The 17,298-nt window shown below is 38.9% G+C and overlaps 1 protein-coding gene across 1 annotated transcript in view; it reads left to right on the plus strand.

Moving 5' to 3' along the window:
• Nucleotides 1-17,216, plus strand: part of TOMM70 (translocase of outer mitochondrial membrane 70) — a 52,853-nt gene extending 35,637 nt beyond the window's left edge. Inside the window, exons 8-12 of the mRNA XM_021071309.1 lie at nucleotides 808-915; nucleotides 3,626-3,742; nucleotides 6,716-6,813; nucleotides 7,977-8,099; nucleotides 11,240-17,216. Coding sequence (XP_020926968.1) covers nucleotides 808-915; nucleotides 3,626-3,742; nucleotides 6,716-6,813; nucleotides 7,977-8,099; nucleotides 11,240-11,393 — 600 coding nt within the window. The 3' untranslated portion in view covers nucleotides 11,394-17,216. The remainder of the gene's footprint in view (nucleotides 1-807; nucleotides 916-3,625; nucleotides 3,743-6,715; nucleotides 6,814-7,976; nucleotides 8,100-11,239) is intronic.

The following is a 17,298-nucleotide window of genomic DNA, read 5'->3' on the forward strand; positions in this document are numbered from 1 at the left end:
AGAAAAATTGCCTGAGAATTATCAAAAATGGTAGGTTTAGAGTGCTTTTAAAAAAATTGGGGGTTCCCATCATGGCACAGCGGGAACGAATCCAACTAGGAACCATGAGGTTGTGGGTTCGCTCCCTGGCCTCACTCAGTGGGTTAAGGATGTGGCATTGCCATGAGCTGTGGTGTAGATTGTAGACGAGGCTCGGATCCTGCGTTGCTGTGGCTCTGGCATAGGCCGACGGCTACAGCTCCAATTAGACCTCTAGCCTGGGAAGCTCCATATGTCGTGGGTGTGGCCATAAAAAGATTTAAAAAAAAAAAAAAAGGAAACAAATTTTAAGTTTATTTTTTTTATTTATTTATTTATTTTTTTTTGTCTTTTTTGTTGTTGTTGTTGCTATTTCTTGGGCCGCTCCCGCGGCATATGGAGGTTCCCAGGCTAGGGGTCGAATCAGAGCTGTAGCCACCGGCCTACGCCAGAGCCACAGCAACGCGGGATCCGAGCCGCGTCTGCAACCTACACCACAGCTCACGGCAACGCCGGATCGTCAACCCACTGAGCAAGGGCAGGGACCGAACCCGCAACCTCATGGTTCCTAGTCGGATTCGTTAACCACTGCACCACGACGGGAACTCCAAATTTTAAGTTTAAAATCTTTGCATTAAAATTATAATTTCTAGCTGTGGTTTCTAGAAAGTAATTCTGTATTGAATAATTTCATGCTTAGCATTATGCTGAGCTGTGCAGTGTATATACTTATTAACTGGTGTAGTTGTTATTTTGAACTATGTTTATTTGTATATTGTTTTTCCTTAGCTGAAAATATTGCTTGATCAAGTTGAAGAAGCAGTGGCAGATTTTGATGAATGTATTCGATTAAGACCCGAGTCTGCTCTGGCACAAGCTCAGAAATGTTTTGCATTGGTAAGTTCTACTTTCTTTTCTATTTTCCTAAACATCAGTATTCCCCATCATTAACAAAAATGAGTATTTCATTGCCTAGGAAATCTATTTTTCTCCCTCAAAGGATAACTAACAGGGAGAAAAACATGTCAGTTTAGGGAAATAGAAGTGTAGTGCTACTTGAAGTACTTCATTTCTCTGGATGTTTTATTTAAGTTAATCTTTCTCTTTTTTTTTTTTTTTGGTTCTTTAGGGCTGCACCTGCAGCATATGGAGGTTCGTAGGCTGGGGGTCTAATTGAAGCTACAACTGCCAGCCCATGCCAGAGTCGCAGCAATGCCAGATCCAAGCCGAATCTGCGACCTACACCACAGCTCACGGCAACACCAGATCTTTAACCCACGGAGCAAGGCCAGGGGTCAAACCTTCAGCCTCATGGTTCCTAGTCAGATTGTTTCCACTGCGCCACGATGGCAACTCCTTTAAGTTCATCTTGATAGATATTTGTCCCTGGTTCTATGCCCCATTAAACAGCACTGTTCTAACCTCTCTACCATAAACCAGTACAAAGGACAGAAGCATTTTGAGGAAATACTCTCCAATCATGACACCATGTAACTCATCTCTCATTTCACTTCTATAAAGCTATTAATATTCAGAAACACAAAACTGAAAATCAGGTAAAATAAGGCCATTCCTAATGAAATGACCAGTTAATCCTATAACCTGAATCCTGAAACAATTTTTCTTTTAAAGAAAGAAATCGGGTCACAATCACATTTATATTAGTCATTTAAAATGTTATTAGAGGGCGTTCCTGTTGTGGCTCAGCGGGTTAAGAACCTGACTAGTATCCATGAGGATGTGGATTCAATACCTGGCCTCACTCAATGGGTTAAGAATCTGGCGTTGCCATGAGCTGTGGTATAGGTTGCAGATGCAGCTCAGATCCTGTGTGGTTGTGGTTGTGGTTGTGGTGTGGGCCGGCAGCTGCTGCTGCTCAGATTCGGTCAGTCCCTAGCCTGGGAACTTCCACATGCCTCAGATATGGCCCTAAAAAAAAAAAAAAAAAAAAAAAAAATGTTATTAGATGAATGAGCTTTATCACACTTTTAATAAAGTAATAAATTATATTGAATTTAAAATTCCCCTACTTATATGCAAAGTTAACTTCTTAGAAGTTATAGCTTTCTAGAGTATTGAACATCTTAAAATTGTGTAGTGGCAGTAAAGTCTAATAAAATAAAGATTATATACAATTTGGAGCAGGGTTCCAAATTGTACATAGCCTGTGGGGTCTCTGCTCTAAAGATACTTCTGGGTTACCCTTTTATTTTTTAAATTTTTTTATTATAGTTGATTTGCAATGATCTGTCCACTTCTGCTGTATAGCGAAGTGACACAATCATATATACATTCTTTTTCTCACATTATCCTCCATCATGTTCCATCAGAAGTGATTGGATATGGAGTTCCTGTCGTGGCGCAGTGGTTAATGAATCCGACTAGGAACCATGAGGTTGCGGGTTCGGTCCCTGCCCTTGCTCAGTGGGTTAACGATCCGGCGTTGCCGTGAGCTGTGGTGTAGGTTGCAGACGCGGCTCGGATCCCACGTTGCTGTGGCTCTGGTGTAGGCCGGTGGCTACAGCTCCGATTCGACCCCTAGCCTGGGAACCTCCATATGCCGCGGGAGCGGCCCAAGAAATAGCAACAACAACAACAACAACAACAAAAAAAAAAAGACAAAAAGAAGTGATTGGATATATTTCCCTGTGCAATACAGCAGGATCTCATTGCTTATCCACTCCAAATGCAGTAGTTAGCATCTCCTAACCCCAAACTCCCAATCCATCCCACTCCCTTCCCCTTCCCCTCAGCAAACACAAATCTGGTCTCCATGTCTATGAGTTTGTTTCTTTTCTGTAGATAGATTCATTTGTGCCATATATTAGATCTGAGGTATATGTGATATCATATGGTATTTGTCTTTCTCTGACTTACTTGACTTAGTATGAGAGTCTCCAGTTCCATCCATGTTGCTGCAAATGGCATTATTTTGTTCCTTTTTGTGGCTGAGTAGTATTCCATTGTGTATATGTACCATATCTTCTTAATCAGTTCCTCTCTTGATGGACATATAAGTTGTTTCCATGTCTTGGCTATTGTGAAGAGTGCTGCAGTGAACATAGGGGTGCATGTATCTTTTTCAAGGAAAGTTTTGTCCGGATATATGCCCAGGAGTGGGACTGCTGGGTCATATGGTAGTTCTATATTTAGTTTTCTGAGGTACTGCCATACTATTTCCCATAGTGGTTGTACTAATTTACGTTCCCACCAATAGTGAAGGAAGGTTCTCTTTTCTCTGCACCCTCTCCAGCATTTGTTATTTGTAGTCTTAATAATTATGGCCATTCTGACTGGTGTGAGGTGGTACCTCATTGTAGTTTTGATTTGCATTTCTCCAATAATTAGCGATGTTAAGTATTTTTTCATGTGGGCCATTTGTCTTCTTTGGAGAAATGTCTATTTAGGTCTTCTGCCCATTTTTCACTTGATTGTTTTTGTGCTGTTGAGTTGTATGGGTTACCCTTTTAGATGAGCAAGTTATGTTAGGAAATCACCTGCTTTTCTGGAAATATTTATGTAATTTTGTGTGACTTTTATAATATGTTAACATTCCTAAGTTTTTGAGTTCTTGATTTAATAAGTCTGTTTTGATTTTTTTATACAGTATCGCCAGGCATATACAGGAAACAATTCTTCACAAATCCAAGCAGCTATGAAAGGTTTTGAAGAGGTCATAAAAAAATTTCCAAAGTGTGCTGAAGGCTATGCATTATATGCCCAGGTAAATGTCATTTTTCATATTTTTTCAGTTGGCAGTCGTTTTTTAAAGAACTTCATTCATATACTGAATCCTAGTGTGAAAATCAGAAAATAGAGCCTTCCTGGTTGCAGCTTCTGTGGAAGCAGATGGCTGTGTTACTGCTTTGTTTTACTTGGTCCCTAGGATGGTCCTGGATCCACCTCAAGAGGACTTCCTGTACTATACAGTTTGAAAACCATGACATGGGGAAGCTTTTTTTTTTTCCTTCTAACTGGGCTTCTAAATTTATTATTTATTTTTATTTTGGGGCCATAGTGTGCAGCAGCTTGATGTGGAACCTCAGTTCCCAGACCAGGGATTGAACCCCAGGTGGTAGTGCTGAGTCTTAGACCACCAGGGAGGGGACTCTCAGTTCTATAAAATTTTATATTATATAGTACATACTTTCATAATTAATAGAGCACATAGTCAGCAGCAAATTTTTTTCTTTTTTTTTCTTCTTTGGTTCAACTGCAGCACATGGAAGTTCCCAGGCTAGGGGTTGAATCAGAACTACAGCTGCCAGCCTATACCACAGCCATAGCAATGTGGGATCGAAGCTGTGTCTGCAATCTAGACCATAGTTCACAGCAACACAAGATCCTTAACACACTAAGCAAGACCAGGGATTGAACCTGCATCTTCATGGATTCTAGTTGAGCTCGTTTCTGCTGAGCCACAATGGGAAGTCCCCATAAATAGTCATTTTTAAATGCTTCCTATTTCTGTGATTTTTGGGGGGATGGAGGGGTCATTTCCTTGGAATAAAAAGAATGAGAAAATGTAGGAGTTCCCATCGTGGCTCAGTGGTTAACAAATCCGACTAGGAATCATGAAGTTGCGGGCTTGATCCCTGGCCTTGCTCAGTGGGTTAAGAATCTGGCATTGTCTTGCTGTGGTGTAGGTTTCAGACAGACACGACTTAGATCTGGCGTTGCTGTGGCTGTGGTAGGCCAGCAGCTCTAGCTCTGATTAGACCCCTAGCCTGGGAACCTCCAGATGTCACGAGTGCTGCCCCAGAAAAAGACAAAAAAAAAAAATTTGAGAAAATGCATATAGTTTTGAGATGACTGGTTTTTGTAGATACTAAAAGCTTTCAATTTAAAGACTAAAAACAGTCATTCAGAGATCATTTAGTTAGAGGAAAAACTAACTGTAGCTATAAGAAGTTAATCATTCTTAAATGGATGGCTTAAATTAATAAGTTTTCAAAGACTTCAGAGTATAATTAAATAGTGAAAATAGGAGTTCCTGCTGTAGCACAGCAGGTTAAGGATCGGTCTACTCTCTGCATTGGCTCAGATCACTGCTGAGGCACAGGTTTGATCCCCAGTCTGGAGCAGTGAGTTAGTGATCTGGCGTTGCCACAGCTGTGGTATAGGTCACAGTGGTGGCTCAAATTCAGTCCATGGTCTGGGAACTTCCATGTGCAGTGGGTGTGGCAAAAAAAAAAAAAATTGATTGCTAATTACATGCTTTAATAATTGTGTAAGTATGTAGTATATAATACAAAATTTTATAGAATTTGGAGTTCCCTGATAGTCTAGTGGTTAGGACTCAGTGCTTTTATTACTTCGGTCCAGGTTCAATCCCTGGCCTGAATACTGAGATCCCCACATGAAGCCACTCACTGCACACCACAGCAAAAAAAAAAAAAAAAAAAAGGTATAGACTGTACAGAAGTTTAAATAAGGCTAAAACACTTTATAACTGTATGACGGTTTTATTGCATAGATCCACTTGGGTTTAGGCTTTATATTTAATTAGGAACAAACCAGGTGACAGCACCATCCTCATAACTGAAATAAAATTAGAAGGGCTTTTCTGGTACAGATTTCTTTAAGCAGCTAAAAGCAAGGTGATTGGCTTTTAAAGAAACCAGTATTAGGAAAAAGTGTTTTGCAGAGGTTTCCTGGTTGCACATTTTTCTGTCATTGTGTTACCTTCAAAATGGGTTTGGGCTTACTCAGCATCTTCTTATAAGCACTACCGTTACTATAAGACTACACTAAAATTTCTTTTTTTTTTTTTTTTTTTTTTTTTTTTTTTTTGTCTTTTTGCTATTTCTTTGGGCCGCTCCCGTGGCATATGGAGGTTCCCAGGCTAGGGGTCGAATCGGAGCTGTAGCCACTGGCCTACGCCAGAACCACAGCAACACGGGATCCGAGCCGCGTCTGTGACCTACACCACAGCTCACGGCAACGCCGGATCCCTAACCCACTGAGCAAGGGCAGGGACCAAACCCGCAACCTCATGGTTCCTAGTCGGATTCTTTAACCACTGTGCCACGACGGGAACTCCTACACTAAAATTTCTATTCTTTGATCCTGCTTCTAAGTTTGTTCACTATATATACTAACTTTATTTATATGTATAGGGAGATAGTTATATATAGTTATATAGTATAACTTTTTTCTTTGAACCCTGAAGTTTAAGCTTAGGTGCTGGCCAACCCTCAGAGTTAGAGCATGATCTGGTTAGTGTCCACATAAAATAAGTTGATTGTAGCTGCTTTTTTTTCCCAATCATTTTGGGAATGACTCCAAAGATAACAGTTAATATACTTAACTGAACTTATCCTTCTAAATGAGTACTGTCATTAATTTCTTAGAATGTATTAGGATAAATTATGATGAGTGACATGAGTGTACCTGTGAGAATCTGATGTGAGAACTGGCACCAAGAGTGCTTTTCTGTATTCTATAGTTTATCAGATCATCTGCTGCATGCTACTAACAACAAAAAGAACAGTTAAGATTTCACATTTTTAACAATGCCATGTAAAAACCCCAGTAATTAAGATATAGCATTTTAAATAACGTTTATATCCCCAAAACATCATAATTTGCTAATGAGTGGTTAAACGAAGTAAATTTTAATAATCAGTAAGCAATATACTTTTAACTGCTTAGGGTGGCAGTTACCTAAATTTAACTAAAGTATCTCTTCACATAGGCATTAACAGATCAACAGCAGTTTGGTAAAGCTGATGAAATGTATGATAAATGTATTGATTTGGAACCAGATAATGCCACAACATATGTTCATAAAGGGTATGTATATTTGTGGGTCTGATCATTCCAATAAGAAACTAAATTTCTTGCATAGTAATAACATGGATTTTTTTTTTTTTTTTTTTTTTTTGGTCACTGAGGAAGGGGATTGTGGTAGAGAGTAGTAGTGAGGTAATTGATTGGTTTCTTTATTATTATTTATTTATTTACTGTCTTTTATCTTTTTAGGGCTGCACCCAAGGCACATGGAGGTTCCCAGGATAGGAGTTGATTCAGAGCTGTAGCTGCCAGCCAAGGCCACAGCCACAGCAACTCGTGATCCGAGCCACATCTGTGACCTACACCACAGCTCACAGCAATGCTGGATCCTTAAACCACTGAGCGAGGCCAGGAATGGAACCCAGGTCCTCAGGGATACTAGTCAGGTTCATTAAGCACTGAGCCACGACAGGAACTCCTGATGAATATCTTAATGCTGTGGATGCTTCACTGTACTTTTTTTGTTTTACTTATCTTCCTTCTTCCCTACCTTCCTTTTTTCCTTCTTTTTTCCTTTCTTTCCCCCTTCCTTCCTCCCTTTCTCCCTTCTCCCCCCCACCCCCATTTTCTTTCTTTCTTTCTCACACCTGTGGTATCTAGAGGTTCTCAGGCCAGGGATTGAATCCGAGCCACAGCTGCCGCCTACACAACAGCTGTGGCAATGCCAGATCCTTCACCAGAGATCAGACCCACCCCACCACAGAAATGGATCTTAACCCACTGCACCACTCTAGGAACTCCTTATGTTTCATTCTTATGTAACAGTAAATGTGCTATTTTCCCTCTAGCTTAAGGATTTTAGTTCTGAACACCCTGTCAAGTGTCACTTATATCCAAATAGAGAACAGTAAAATATATTTTTCCTGTTCTAGTGTACTTGAACTACAATTTTTAAACTTCACTTAAATTTATACAAAGTAAAACACTAGGCTATGCAAAGTTTGTTAATAATAGAGCCTAGAACATTGGACACTTTTCAGAATGAGGAATTTAAACTACAGGAACAATATAAATTGAGGGGGAAATTTAATGCTGATTTTATACTCTTAGATTTTGTTTTTCATTGTAAATTATAAATTCATTGAGAGCATTAATTGAGTCAGGCTTGGAATCCTGTTGATGCTGGGCCATGGTCACGTCTGACTGCTGTTTTGCATTTGCAGTTTACTTCAACTTCAGTGGAAGCAAGATCTGGATAGAGGTTTGGAGCTTATCAGCAAGGCTATTGAAATTGACAATAAGTGTGATTTTGCATATGAAACCATGGGAACTATTGAAGTACAAAGGTAACTTCTAGAGTCTGTCCTCAGGAAATTTAGGGCAGCTCCATTGATATTTCTTTCATTCTTCTTGTTATAGATAGGTTAAGGTCTTGTGTTTTTTTTTTGTTTGTTTTTTTATTGGTTTTTTTTTTTTTTTGGCTTTTTAGGGCCGCACCCATGGCATATGGAGGTTCCCAGGCTAGGGTCTAATCGGAGCTGCAACTGCCCGCATACACCACAACTCACAGCAACTCTGGATCCTTAACCCACTGATCGAGGCCAGGGATTGAACCCGCACCCTCATGGTTCCTAGTTAGATTGTTTCTGCTGCGCCATGAGGGAACTCCTAGACAGGTTAAAGTCTTAATGTGTTACTACACCTTTTGAGGAAAGATTCCTTGGAAACTGTACAACTTTGAATTGCCTTGTTTCATTGTTTTTCTAATTTAAAAGTCACATAAAAGTTGTTAAAGTCAAGCCTATGAAAAGGATACTTGATCTTTTTCTAATACCTGTTGTTTTCTTTCCTCTTTTCACCTGTATTATTTCTGTTGAAGAAAAAAAATGTCAGTAGGTTACTTAGTGCAGTGTAGCATAAGGACTGGCAGCCATGCTGCCTGCAGAGCTAGATCCTGCTACAGCCAAGTGACTGGGCTTGTTGCACCATCACCTCTGAACTGGAGTTTTCTTTAAAATCAGGGAGTTAAATAAGATTTTTTGCAGTTCTAACTTCCATAACTTAGTGTTTTCTGTAAATGTTTATCCAAAGTTGCACTTGAGATCCATCATTAACAGGTGACAGCTGTTTATGCCATAAAATTTAGTGTAGTATATATACCATCTTGACAAGGCATTGCCATCCATTTGAGTATCTACTCTTGACCAGGTATTGAACTTTAGGTGTTTTCCAAATATTTCAGTTGATCTTTACCCCAGTCTTTATAAAAGTTGAGATTATATGATCCTCACTTTAATTGAAAAGTGTAGAAACTGATGCCCAGACAGTTTAAATTAACAAGAGTATATGATGAGTCAGTAGTAGAAAGAGAATATGAGCCTATATTTCATTGATGCTAAAATAACTGATCTTGACACCATCCCTTGTCAGAAACTGGTAGTTGTCTTAATTACTGTCATACAGTTCTTCCTGGGGTCCTCTCTCTCTGCTCTAGAGTAGGCCATTATATATCAAAATTTTTGTTATTCTTTTGAACCATTCTAAACTGACACTTCCATGTAAATATTTCTTAATTTTCAGTCTTAATGTGAATAAAATATTCTCATACTAGAATAGTATAGAGTTGTAGTTATTAATCTTTTGAGCAAAGCTGTGGATTTTTCCTAAAACACACATAGAAAACCTTGCATTTAAGTCTAATTCAGGAGCTTTGATTTATGGGGGTATTTTAGTATTCTTTTTTTTTTTTTTTTTTTTTTTTTGTCTTTTTGCCTTTTCTAGGGCTGCTCCCACGGCATATGGAGGTTCCCAGGCTAGGGGTGTAATTGGAGCTGCAGCTGCCGGCCTACGCCAGAGCCACAGCAACACGGGATCTGAGCCGTGTCTGCAACCCACACCACAGCTCGTGGCAATGCCGGATCCGTAACCCGCTGAGCAAGGCCAGGGATTGAACCTGCAACCTCATGGTTCCTAGTCAGATTCGTTAACCACTGAGCCACAATGGGAATTCCTATTTTAATATTCTGAATGCTGCCTTAAAAATAGGCAAATGATTGTGAATGAATGCAATTGCTGATTATTCTAGGATTTAACAAATCTATCTACCTAATATCTGAACATGAACTCTTGAAGTTGTTTTTGTTTGTTTGCTTGCTTTTTGTTTTTTTTAGGGCCACACCTGTGGCATATGGGGAGGTTCCCAGGATATAGGGGTCAAACTGGAGCTGCAACTGCCGGCCTACATCACAGCTGACAGCCACACTGGATCCTTAACCCACTGAGGGAGGTCAGGGATCGAACCCAAGTCATCATGGATCCTAGTCAGGATCATTAACCACTGAACCACGACAGGAACTCTGAAGTTATTTTTAAAAAAACAGCAACAACAAAGGTCTGTTATTTAGCAATATATGTAACAGGAGATTAACTATAGTCAGCCCAGAGGCACACTATACTTCTTAGAGTCCTCCTGGCATATATATATATATTGGGGACTTGATTCTTGACAAGTATATAAAGCTTAACCACAATTAGACTCTAAGAGGTAAATTTTATATATATATATGTATATATACATATATATATATATATTTTTGACCAATCATACTCATCCATTTGTTCAAAAAACAGGTACTGGTTACTAGGCATTGTACTAGGTTCTGGGAATTGAAAGGTGTCAATTAAGGATCTACTTAGATTAGTGTAAACAAATACACACTCATCTAACTATACATAGAATGACAGTCAAACAATGGGAGCACTGGGGAGGGAGCAGCCAATTCCTCTAGCAAAGAAAGGGGAAAATACTTTTCATGAGGCTATTATATTTGAACTGGGCCTTAGAAAGGTGAGGTTTGACTGGAATCAGGCAGAAGGGCAGTAAATTTTCTAAGCATCATGTGCATAAGTGTTGTGGTACAGAGAAGTCAGGGAGACCTGTGTGATTTGAGTAGAGGTGTGTGGGATGGGGATATACTGGTAAGGCTTGCACAGATCTGTGAAGGTAAGGCCCTTGAATACCCTTCTCAGAGGCTGTGTCACTGGTTTCTAGCCTCATAATGCAGTAGAACCGTGCAAAATTTAGCCAAATCAGACAGTACTATGATTTTAAATAAGTCATTTGGGATTTCCCTAGTGGCACATGAGGTTAAGGATCCAGCAGTGTCACTGCTGTGGCTCTGGTTTGATACCTGGCCTGGGAACTTCCACATGCTGTGGGCTTGGCCAATCAGTCAGTGAATAAATAATTTCTGTAGTCTCATTGTTGTTACCTGTAAACAAAGACCACAAGTAGTGCAATGTAAGCACGCAGCATTTGTAATAATAGCTAATATTCATTGTTTTCTATGTTCTATGCATTATTTTGTTAGAAGCATTTTATTAGCATCACAGCTAAACTTAAAGTTCAGGCTCCATGTAGCATCACTTATAAACTTCATTGCATTCTGTGAAGTACTTGTTGAATCTGAATTTTTTGTTCTTTTAGAGGAAACATGGAAAAAGCCATTGACATGTTCAACAAAGCTATTAACCTGGCCAAATCAGAAATGGAGATGGCTCATCTCTACTCACTCTGTGATGCTGCCCATGCCCAGACAGAAGTTGCAAAGAAATATGGATTAAAACCACCAACATTGTAAAATATGGGGGAAGGAAAATGACCCTCTTTTTAGAAGTTTACCCCCTCTTCAACTGAACCCTAAAGACACTGTCATGAACTGTGTTGAATGGTGGAACTTAGTATATCTGTTTGTGCAGTTGTCATTTGTTACATCTGTTTCATGTTTAGGTGTTGTGGGAGTGGCTGTTGAAGAAAGTTTGCAGTGTTGCAGCTTTTATTCCCTGTGCAGCAAAAGCTTAGAACCTGTTAAAGGGATATTAAAATAAAGTTGCAAAGAGTACAAATGATAATTGGCCATGCAAATAAAAACTTTGATTTGTTGATTTGACTTTTTTTCTTGAGGGGAGTAGGGGAGTGATGATGTTTACAATTTTTGTCTTGGTGTGCTTGTGTGCGTGTGTGTATGTATGTATGACTTAGAGGTTTACAGCATGTTGGTAACATAGTAACTGCTGTAAAATAGTATTCTCTTAGATTTTATTAATCCCTTTTAGTTTAGTTTTTTTTTTTTTTTTTTTTTTTTTTAAGGAAACAAAGCTTAAGTGCAGATTTTGATTTTATGGCCACAGAATTGAGAGACCCTTTAAACTACTGTCAGCATGTACAATGCCTCTGATTCTGCAGAATGTTAGATGTAGTGGCAATGCCTTTTGACCTCCTTCATCTCAAGTGGATAATGTATGTCATTCTTAAAATCCACAACAGATGGTTTTCATCCACTAAATTATGCAGAAGCAAGATATTCTAATTGATATATGTGCTAGAAGACGTGAGTATTAATGGGACAGTGGACCAGGCAAAAGGTAAGATAAAATGGATATGTTTATAATTGCCCATGGCTATTTTCTACAATTGGTACTATTTAATAGTGTACTTTTTAAAGAAAATGCAGATTGATTGTATATATGAAGTATGATAATTAAAATTTTCTAATGAAAATGTGGCTAAAAGCTCAAAAAGGATATAACTTTCAAAGCCAGAAGCATATAATATTTCCTGAAATGACAAGTTTAATGCTTCTCAACTATGGCTACATGTCCTTAAAAGAGATTTTGAGCCAGTATTTTCAAAGATGCTGAACTTTGGTCTTTTAAGGTCAGGCGGATAGCCCACGTCCAGGTCTTCACTGGGTATACTGATAGATTTTTATTTTGTTCCTTTTACCTTTACCTCACCTTCTTACTTAGAATCACTTTATGTGTTTTCCAACTGTCACTTTTATAGATCATCCTTTTGCTTATATGCTGGATTTTTCTGGTGGGGAGGAGAGGTTAATTGTGGGGGGGTTGGTTTTGTTTTTTAGTCTTTTTAGGGCCACATCCTCCTCATGTCGAAGTTTCCAGGTCATGGGTGAGTCGGAGCTGTAGCTGCTAGCCTACACCACAGCCACAGAAAGGCAGGATCTGAGCTGCATCTGCGACCTACACCACAGCTTGCAGCAACACCATATCTTTAACCTGCTGAGTGAGCCCAGGGATCAAACCCGAGTCCTCATGGATATTTGTCAGGTTTGTTAACTGCTGAACCACAACGAGAACTCCTAGTTGTGCTCTTAAAACGTCTCTGGTTTTGAGATATTCAGAGTGGGGAGTGGTTTACTTAAGTCTGAGTATAATAAAAGAGCAAGCCTTCAGTTCTACTTTGCTGGAAATGAAATCTAATTGGAGTTTACATTGTTGGAAGTAAATGAGCATTTTACCCCTATTTAAAAGGGTGCTTTATCCTACTGAAACCAAAAAGATTTTGTCTAAAATGCTTTTTAGAAGCTACTAGAAATGACTCTTCCAAAGTCAGGAAAATATTGAGGAGCCTCTAAGTAATTGGTGGGGGCAGTTAATGTAAGATGATTTTTATAGTGGAAAGTTTTAGAGCTCTGCATTGTAGTTCTTAAATTATGCACCTACTATAATAAGCCCTGAATACAGAAATGTTCTACATCTCCGAATAACCTCTGAATTAAAAAAGAAGTTTTTATTTGCATGGCTGTATTTATAGTAGTACTGATATTTTCTTCTTCCTTTCTACTCCTTGGGGTTGGGTAAAAAATCACAAAGGAAAATGAAGCATGTGCCATTCAGTACTATCATTCCAAATCCTCATGGACTATTTTGCCTGTTCTGAAAAATATTTGAAACTACACTGAAAGATGCATCTGTATCTTTTCTTTTGTAAATGACCTCACATGTAAATTCACAAAATAAATACTACATTCAAGCTTTTCCATTTATTCTTTAAATAGGAAGATAGGCAGTTTATTCATCTATCATAGTATTGGTTAAATTCATAATCATTCTCATATGGGCTCAAACGAACTTTGAAAATAGGGACATACTGGACACAGTATGGGAAGCCAAAAAAATGTGGGGTATGAAAGATGGAGTTTTCTATCCTTTCTACTGTTGACAAAGCTCTACAAAGAACTAGTGGGGCCAACTTATTATTCCTGCGTATACTGTACCCATACCTGCGTAGTAGCCTGGAAGGTTACCAATCAGACCTGAGCCTGTGACTACGTTTTAGCCTCAAACTGGTTTTGCCACCGAGTTTTCATCAGTTTTCGACCACTTGGAGTCTTCAAGAAAGGATGCCTGAAAAAATCTTGAGTATTTGAGGTGTGAACAGGAAATAGATCTCCAAGCAATAGTAAATGGCTTTGGCTTTAAAACAATTCGAACTGAACTTTCTGCCCTGTGGAGACCCAAATTGTAGTTTAAATAGTGTTTTTCCCCAGGAGAGCTCAATTAATTATCATATTTGTTTATTTATTTTATGGCTACACATGTAGCATGTCGAAATTCCTGGGCCAGGGGTTGAACTAGAGCCACAGCCACAGGCCTACACCACAGCCACAGCAACACTGGATCCCAACCACATCTGCAACCTAAGTCATAGCCTACAGCAATGCCGGATCCTTAACCCACTGACCCAGGAATAAACCCATGTCCTAACAGAGACTACGTTGTGTTCTTAACCCACTGAGCCACAAAGGGAATTTCCTAATTTCTTAAGGCTGTTTATAAAGAGGAAGACTATATACCTTACCCAGGAAACTTCTGAGCACAAAAGTAATAATTACTGAAGACTTTCCTGGATAAGTTGGGTTGTATGGTCTTGTATTTATAAGGAAATAATACAGAAATGGTGATGGGAAGAGATAATCTAGCCTTAGTTCTCTGCAAAACTTACTTGTGAACAAAGTGACAGAATTTTAACTTGATCTATTTGCAAGCCTTAGTACCTGGAACTTGTGAATGTTACCTTATGTAGTAAAAATGGACTTTGCAGATGTGATTAAAAATTTTGAGATGAGGAAAATATCCTGGGTTTTCTAGGTATGTTCCAGATGTAATTGTAAGTGTCCTTATAAAAAGGAAGTTTCAGACAGAAGAGAAGACAGTGTGACAACAGGCAGAGATCTGAGTGATGTGGCCACAGGCCAAGGAAGCTGGAAAGGCAAGAAGAAAGATTCTGTCCTACAGCGGATCTTGGTCCTAATGACCCTTGATTTGGGCCCAGTGAAACTGATTTTGGATTTCTGGCCTTGAGAACTGAGTAAGTTTCTGTTGTTTTAAGCTACTAAATTTGCAGAAGTTTGTCATGGCAGCCATAGGAAATGCCATTGGCTTTTGTGCAGAAGGCAGCTTATAATTTAAAGAAATTCTTTTGAGCATCACAAAGTTCAGCATGACTTTACGTGCACTTAAATTCTGGCTAAGGAGTTTCCGTCGTGGCTCAGTGGTTAACGAATCCGACGTGGAACCATGAGGTTTCAGGTTCCATCCCTGGCCTTGCTCAGTGGGTTAGGGATCCGGCATTTCTTTGAGCTGTGGTGTAGGTCACAGACGCCGCTCCGGATCCCGCGATGCTGTGGCTTTGGTGTAGGCTGGTGGCTACGGCTCCGATTCAACCCCTAGCCCAGGAACCTCCATATGCCGTGAGTATGGCCCTAAAAAGCAAAAAAAAAAAAAAAAAAAAATTGAAATGAAATCGGGCCATGTTACACTTTCTTTTTTGGTCCTTTTTTGCCTTTTCTAGGAGCTACAGCAATGCCAGATCCAAGCCGCATCTTCAACCTATACCACAGCTCATGGCAACACAGGATCCTTAGCCCACTGAGTGAGGCCAGGGATCAAACCCGCAACCTCATGGTTCCTAGTTGCATTCATTAACCACTGAGCCACGACAGAAACTCCTATGTTACACTTCCTAAGAATAAAATATTACATACTAATAGAAGATGCCTGCCTACCTCATTCATTTCCTTTCATCATCAAACGCATCAGAAGGCAAGATGACCTGATGACAACATGCATTTATGACAAAATACAAAATTAAGTTGTAGATTCCGGAATGCTCTGTGAGGTAAAGTGTCCTCAAAGGGGACAACAGAAAATACCTTGAGACAAAAATAAGAACACAGCTTTCCAAAGCCTATGGGATGCTGCAAAAATATTTCTAAGAGAAAAGTTTATGGCAAAACAGGCCTACCTCAAGAAACAAAATCTCAATCTACACCTAAAAGAATTAGAAAACCATCAAAGCCCAATGTCAGCAAAAGGAAGGAAGAAAGATCAAAGAGGAAATAAAATAGAAACCAACAAAAATAATATAAAGGATCAGTGAAACCAAGAGTTGGCTTTTTGTTTGTTTGTTTTTTTAGGGGCCACTCCTTCGGCATATATAAGTTCCCAGGCTAGAGGTCAAATCGCAGCTACAGCTGCCAGCCTACACCACAGCTCACAGCAACGCTGGATCCCCAACCCACCAAGCAAGGCCAGGGACTGGACTCACATCCTCATGGATCCTAGTCAGGTTTGTTAACCACTGAGCCACAAAGAGAACTCCTAGGGCTGATTTTTTGAAATATAAAATTGACAAGCCTTTAGCCAGGCTCTTTAAGAAAAAAGAGAGAACCCAAATAAAAGAAAGACAAATTAAAACCAGTATCAGACTTTGAAAGTCATGAGAAGACTATGAACAATTATATGCGAACACATGGAACAACCTAGAAGAAATGGGTAAGTTTCTAGAAATGTACAATCTTTTTAAGACTCAATTGAGAAGAAACTGACAATCTGAAAGACAAATCAGTAGTGAAATTTAATAGTAATCAAAAAACACCCAGAAAACAAAAGTCCAGGACAGGATAGCTTCACAGGGGAATTCTGCCAAACATAAAAAAAAAGGTAGTATCTATCCTCAAACTATTTCAAAAAAACCTGAAGAGAAGGGAATACTCCCCCACATTCATTCTGCAAGGTCAGCTTCACTCTGATACTAAAATCAGACAGACTACAAAAAAAACTTACAGGCCAGTATCTGATGACTAGAGATGCAAAAATCCTCAACAGAGTATTGGCAAACCAAATTTTCTATAATCAGTAAAAATACAAACATGCAAAAAGCTGAAAGAATTAATCATCAGCAGACCTGTATTACCAGAGAGGTTCAAGTCCTACACACAGAAGGAAAATGGATCTTCTCTAATGAAGAGTGCCAGAAAAGATAAATATGTTTGGTAAACATAAAACACTTTTACTGACTTTAAAATCTCTTTAAAAGATTGCTAGCTGTTTAAAACAAAAATAGCAATGTGTTTTGGGGTTTATACATATGTTGAAGTACAATATATGACAAAAAAGGAGTGAAATGAAATACAATGCTGTAAGATTCTTAACATATCAAGTGTTATATTACTTGAAGATAGACTGACATGTTAAGGATGCATACTACACACCCTAAGGAATAATTAAAATAACACCTCAAGGAATTATAGTTTATAATCCAATAAAAGAGAGAAAGTGAATCAAATAAAGCTATTCAATTAATCTGAGAGAAAGAAGAAAAGGAAAAGGGGAACAAAGAGCAAATGAGATAAATACAAAAATTTTAAATGGTAGATTTTTTTTTTTTTGCCACACTGA

This window comes from Sus scrofa, chromosome 13 (genome assembly GCF_000003025.6).
Source record: "Sus scrofa isolate TJ Tabasco breed Duroc chromosome 13, Sscrofa11.1, whole genome shotgun sequence".
Lineage (NCBI taxonomy): Eukaryota > Metazoa > Chordata > Mammalia > Artiodactyla > Suidae > Sus > Sus scrofa.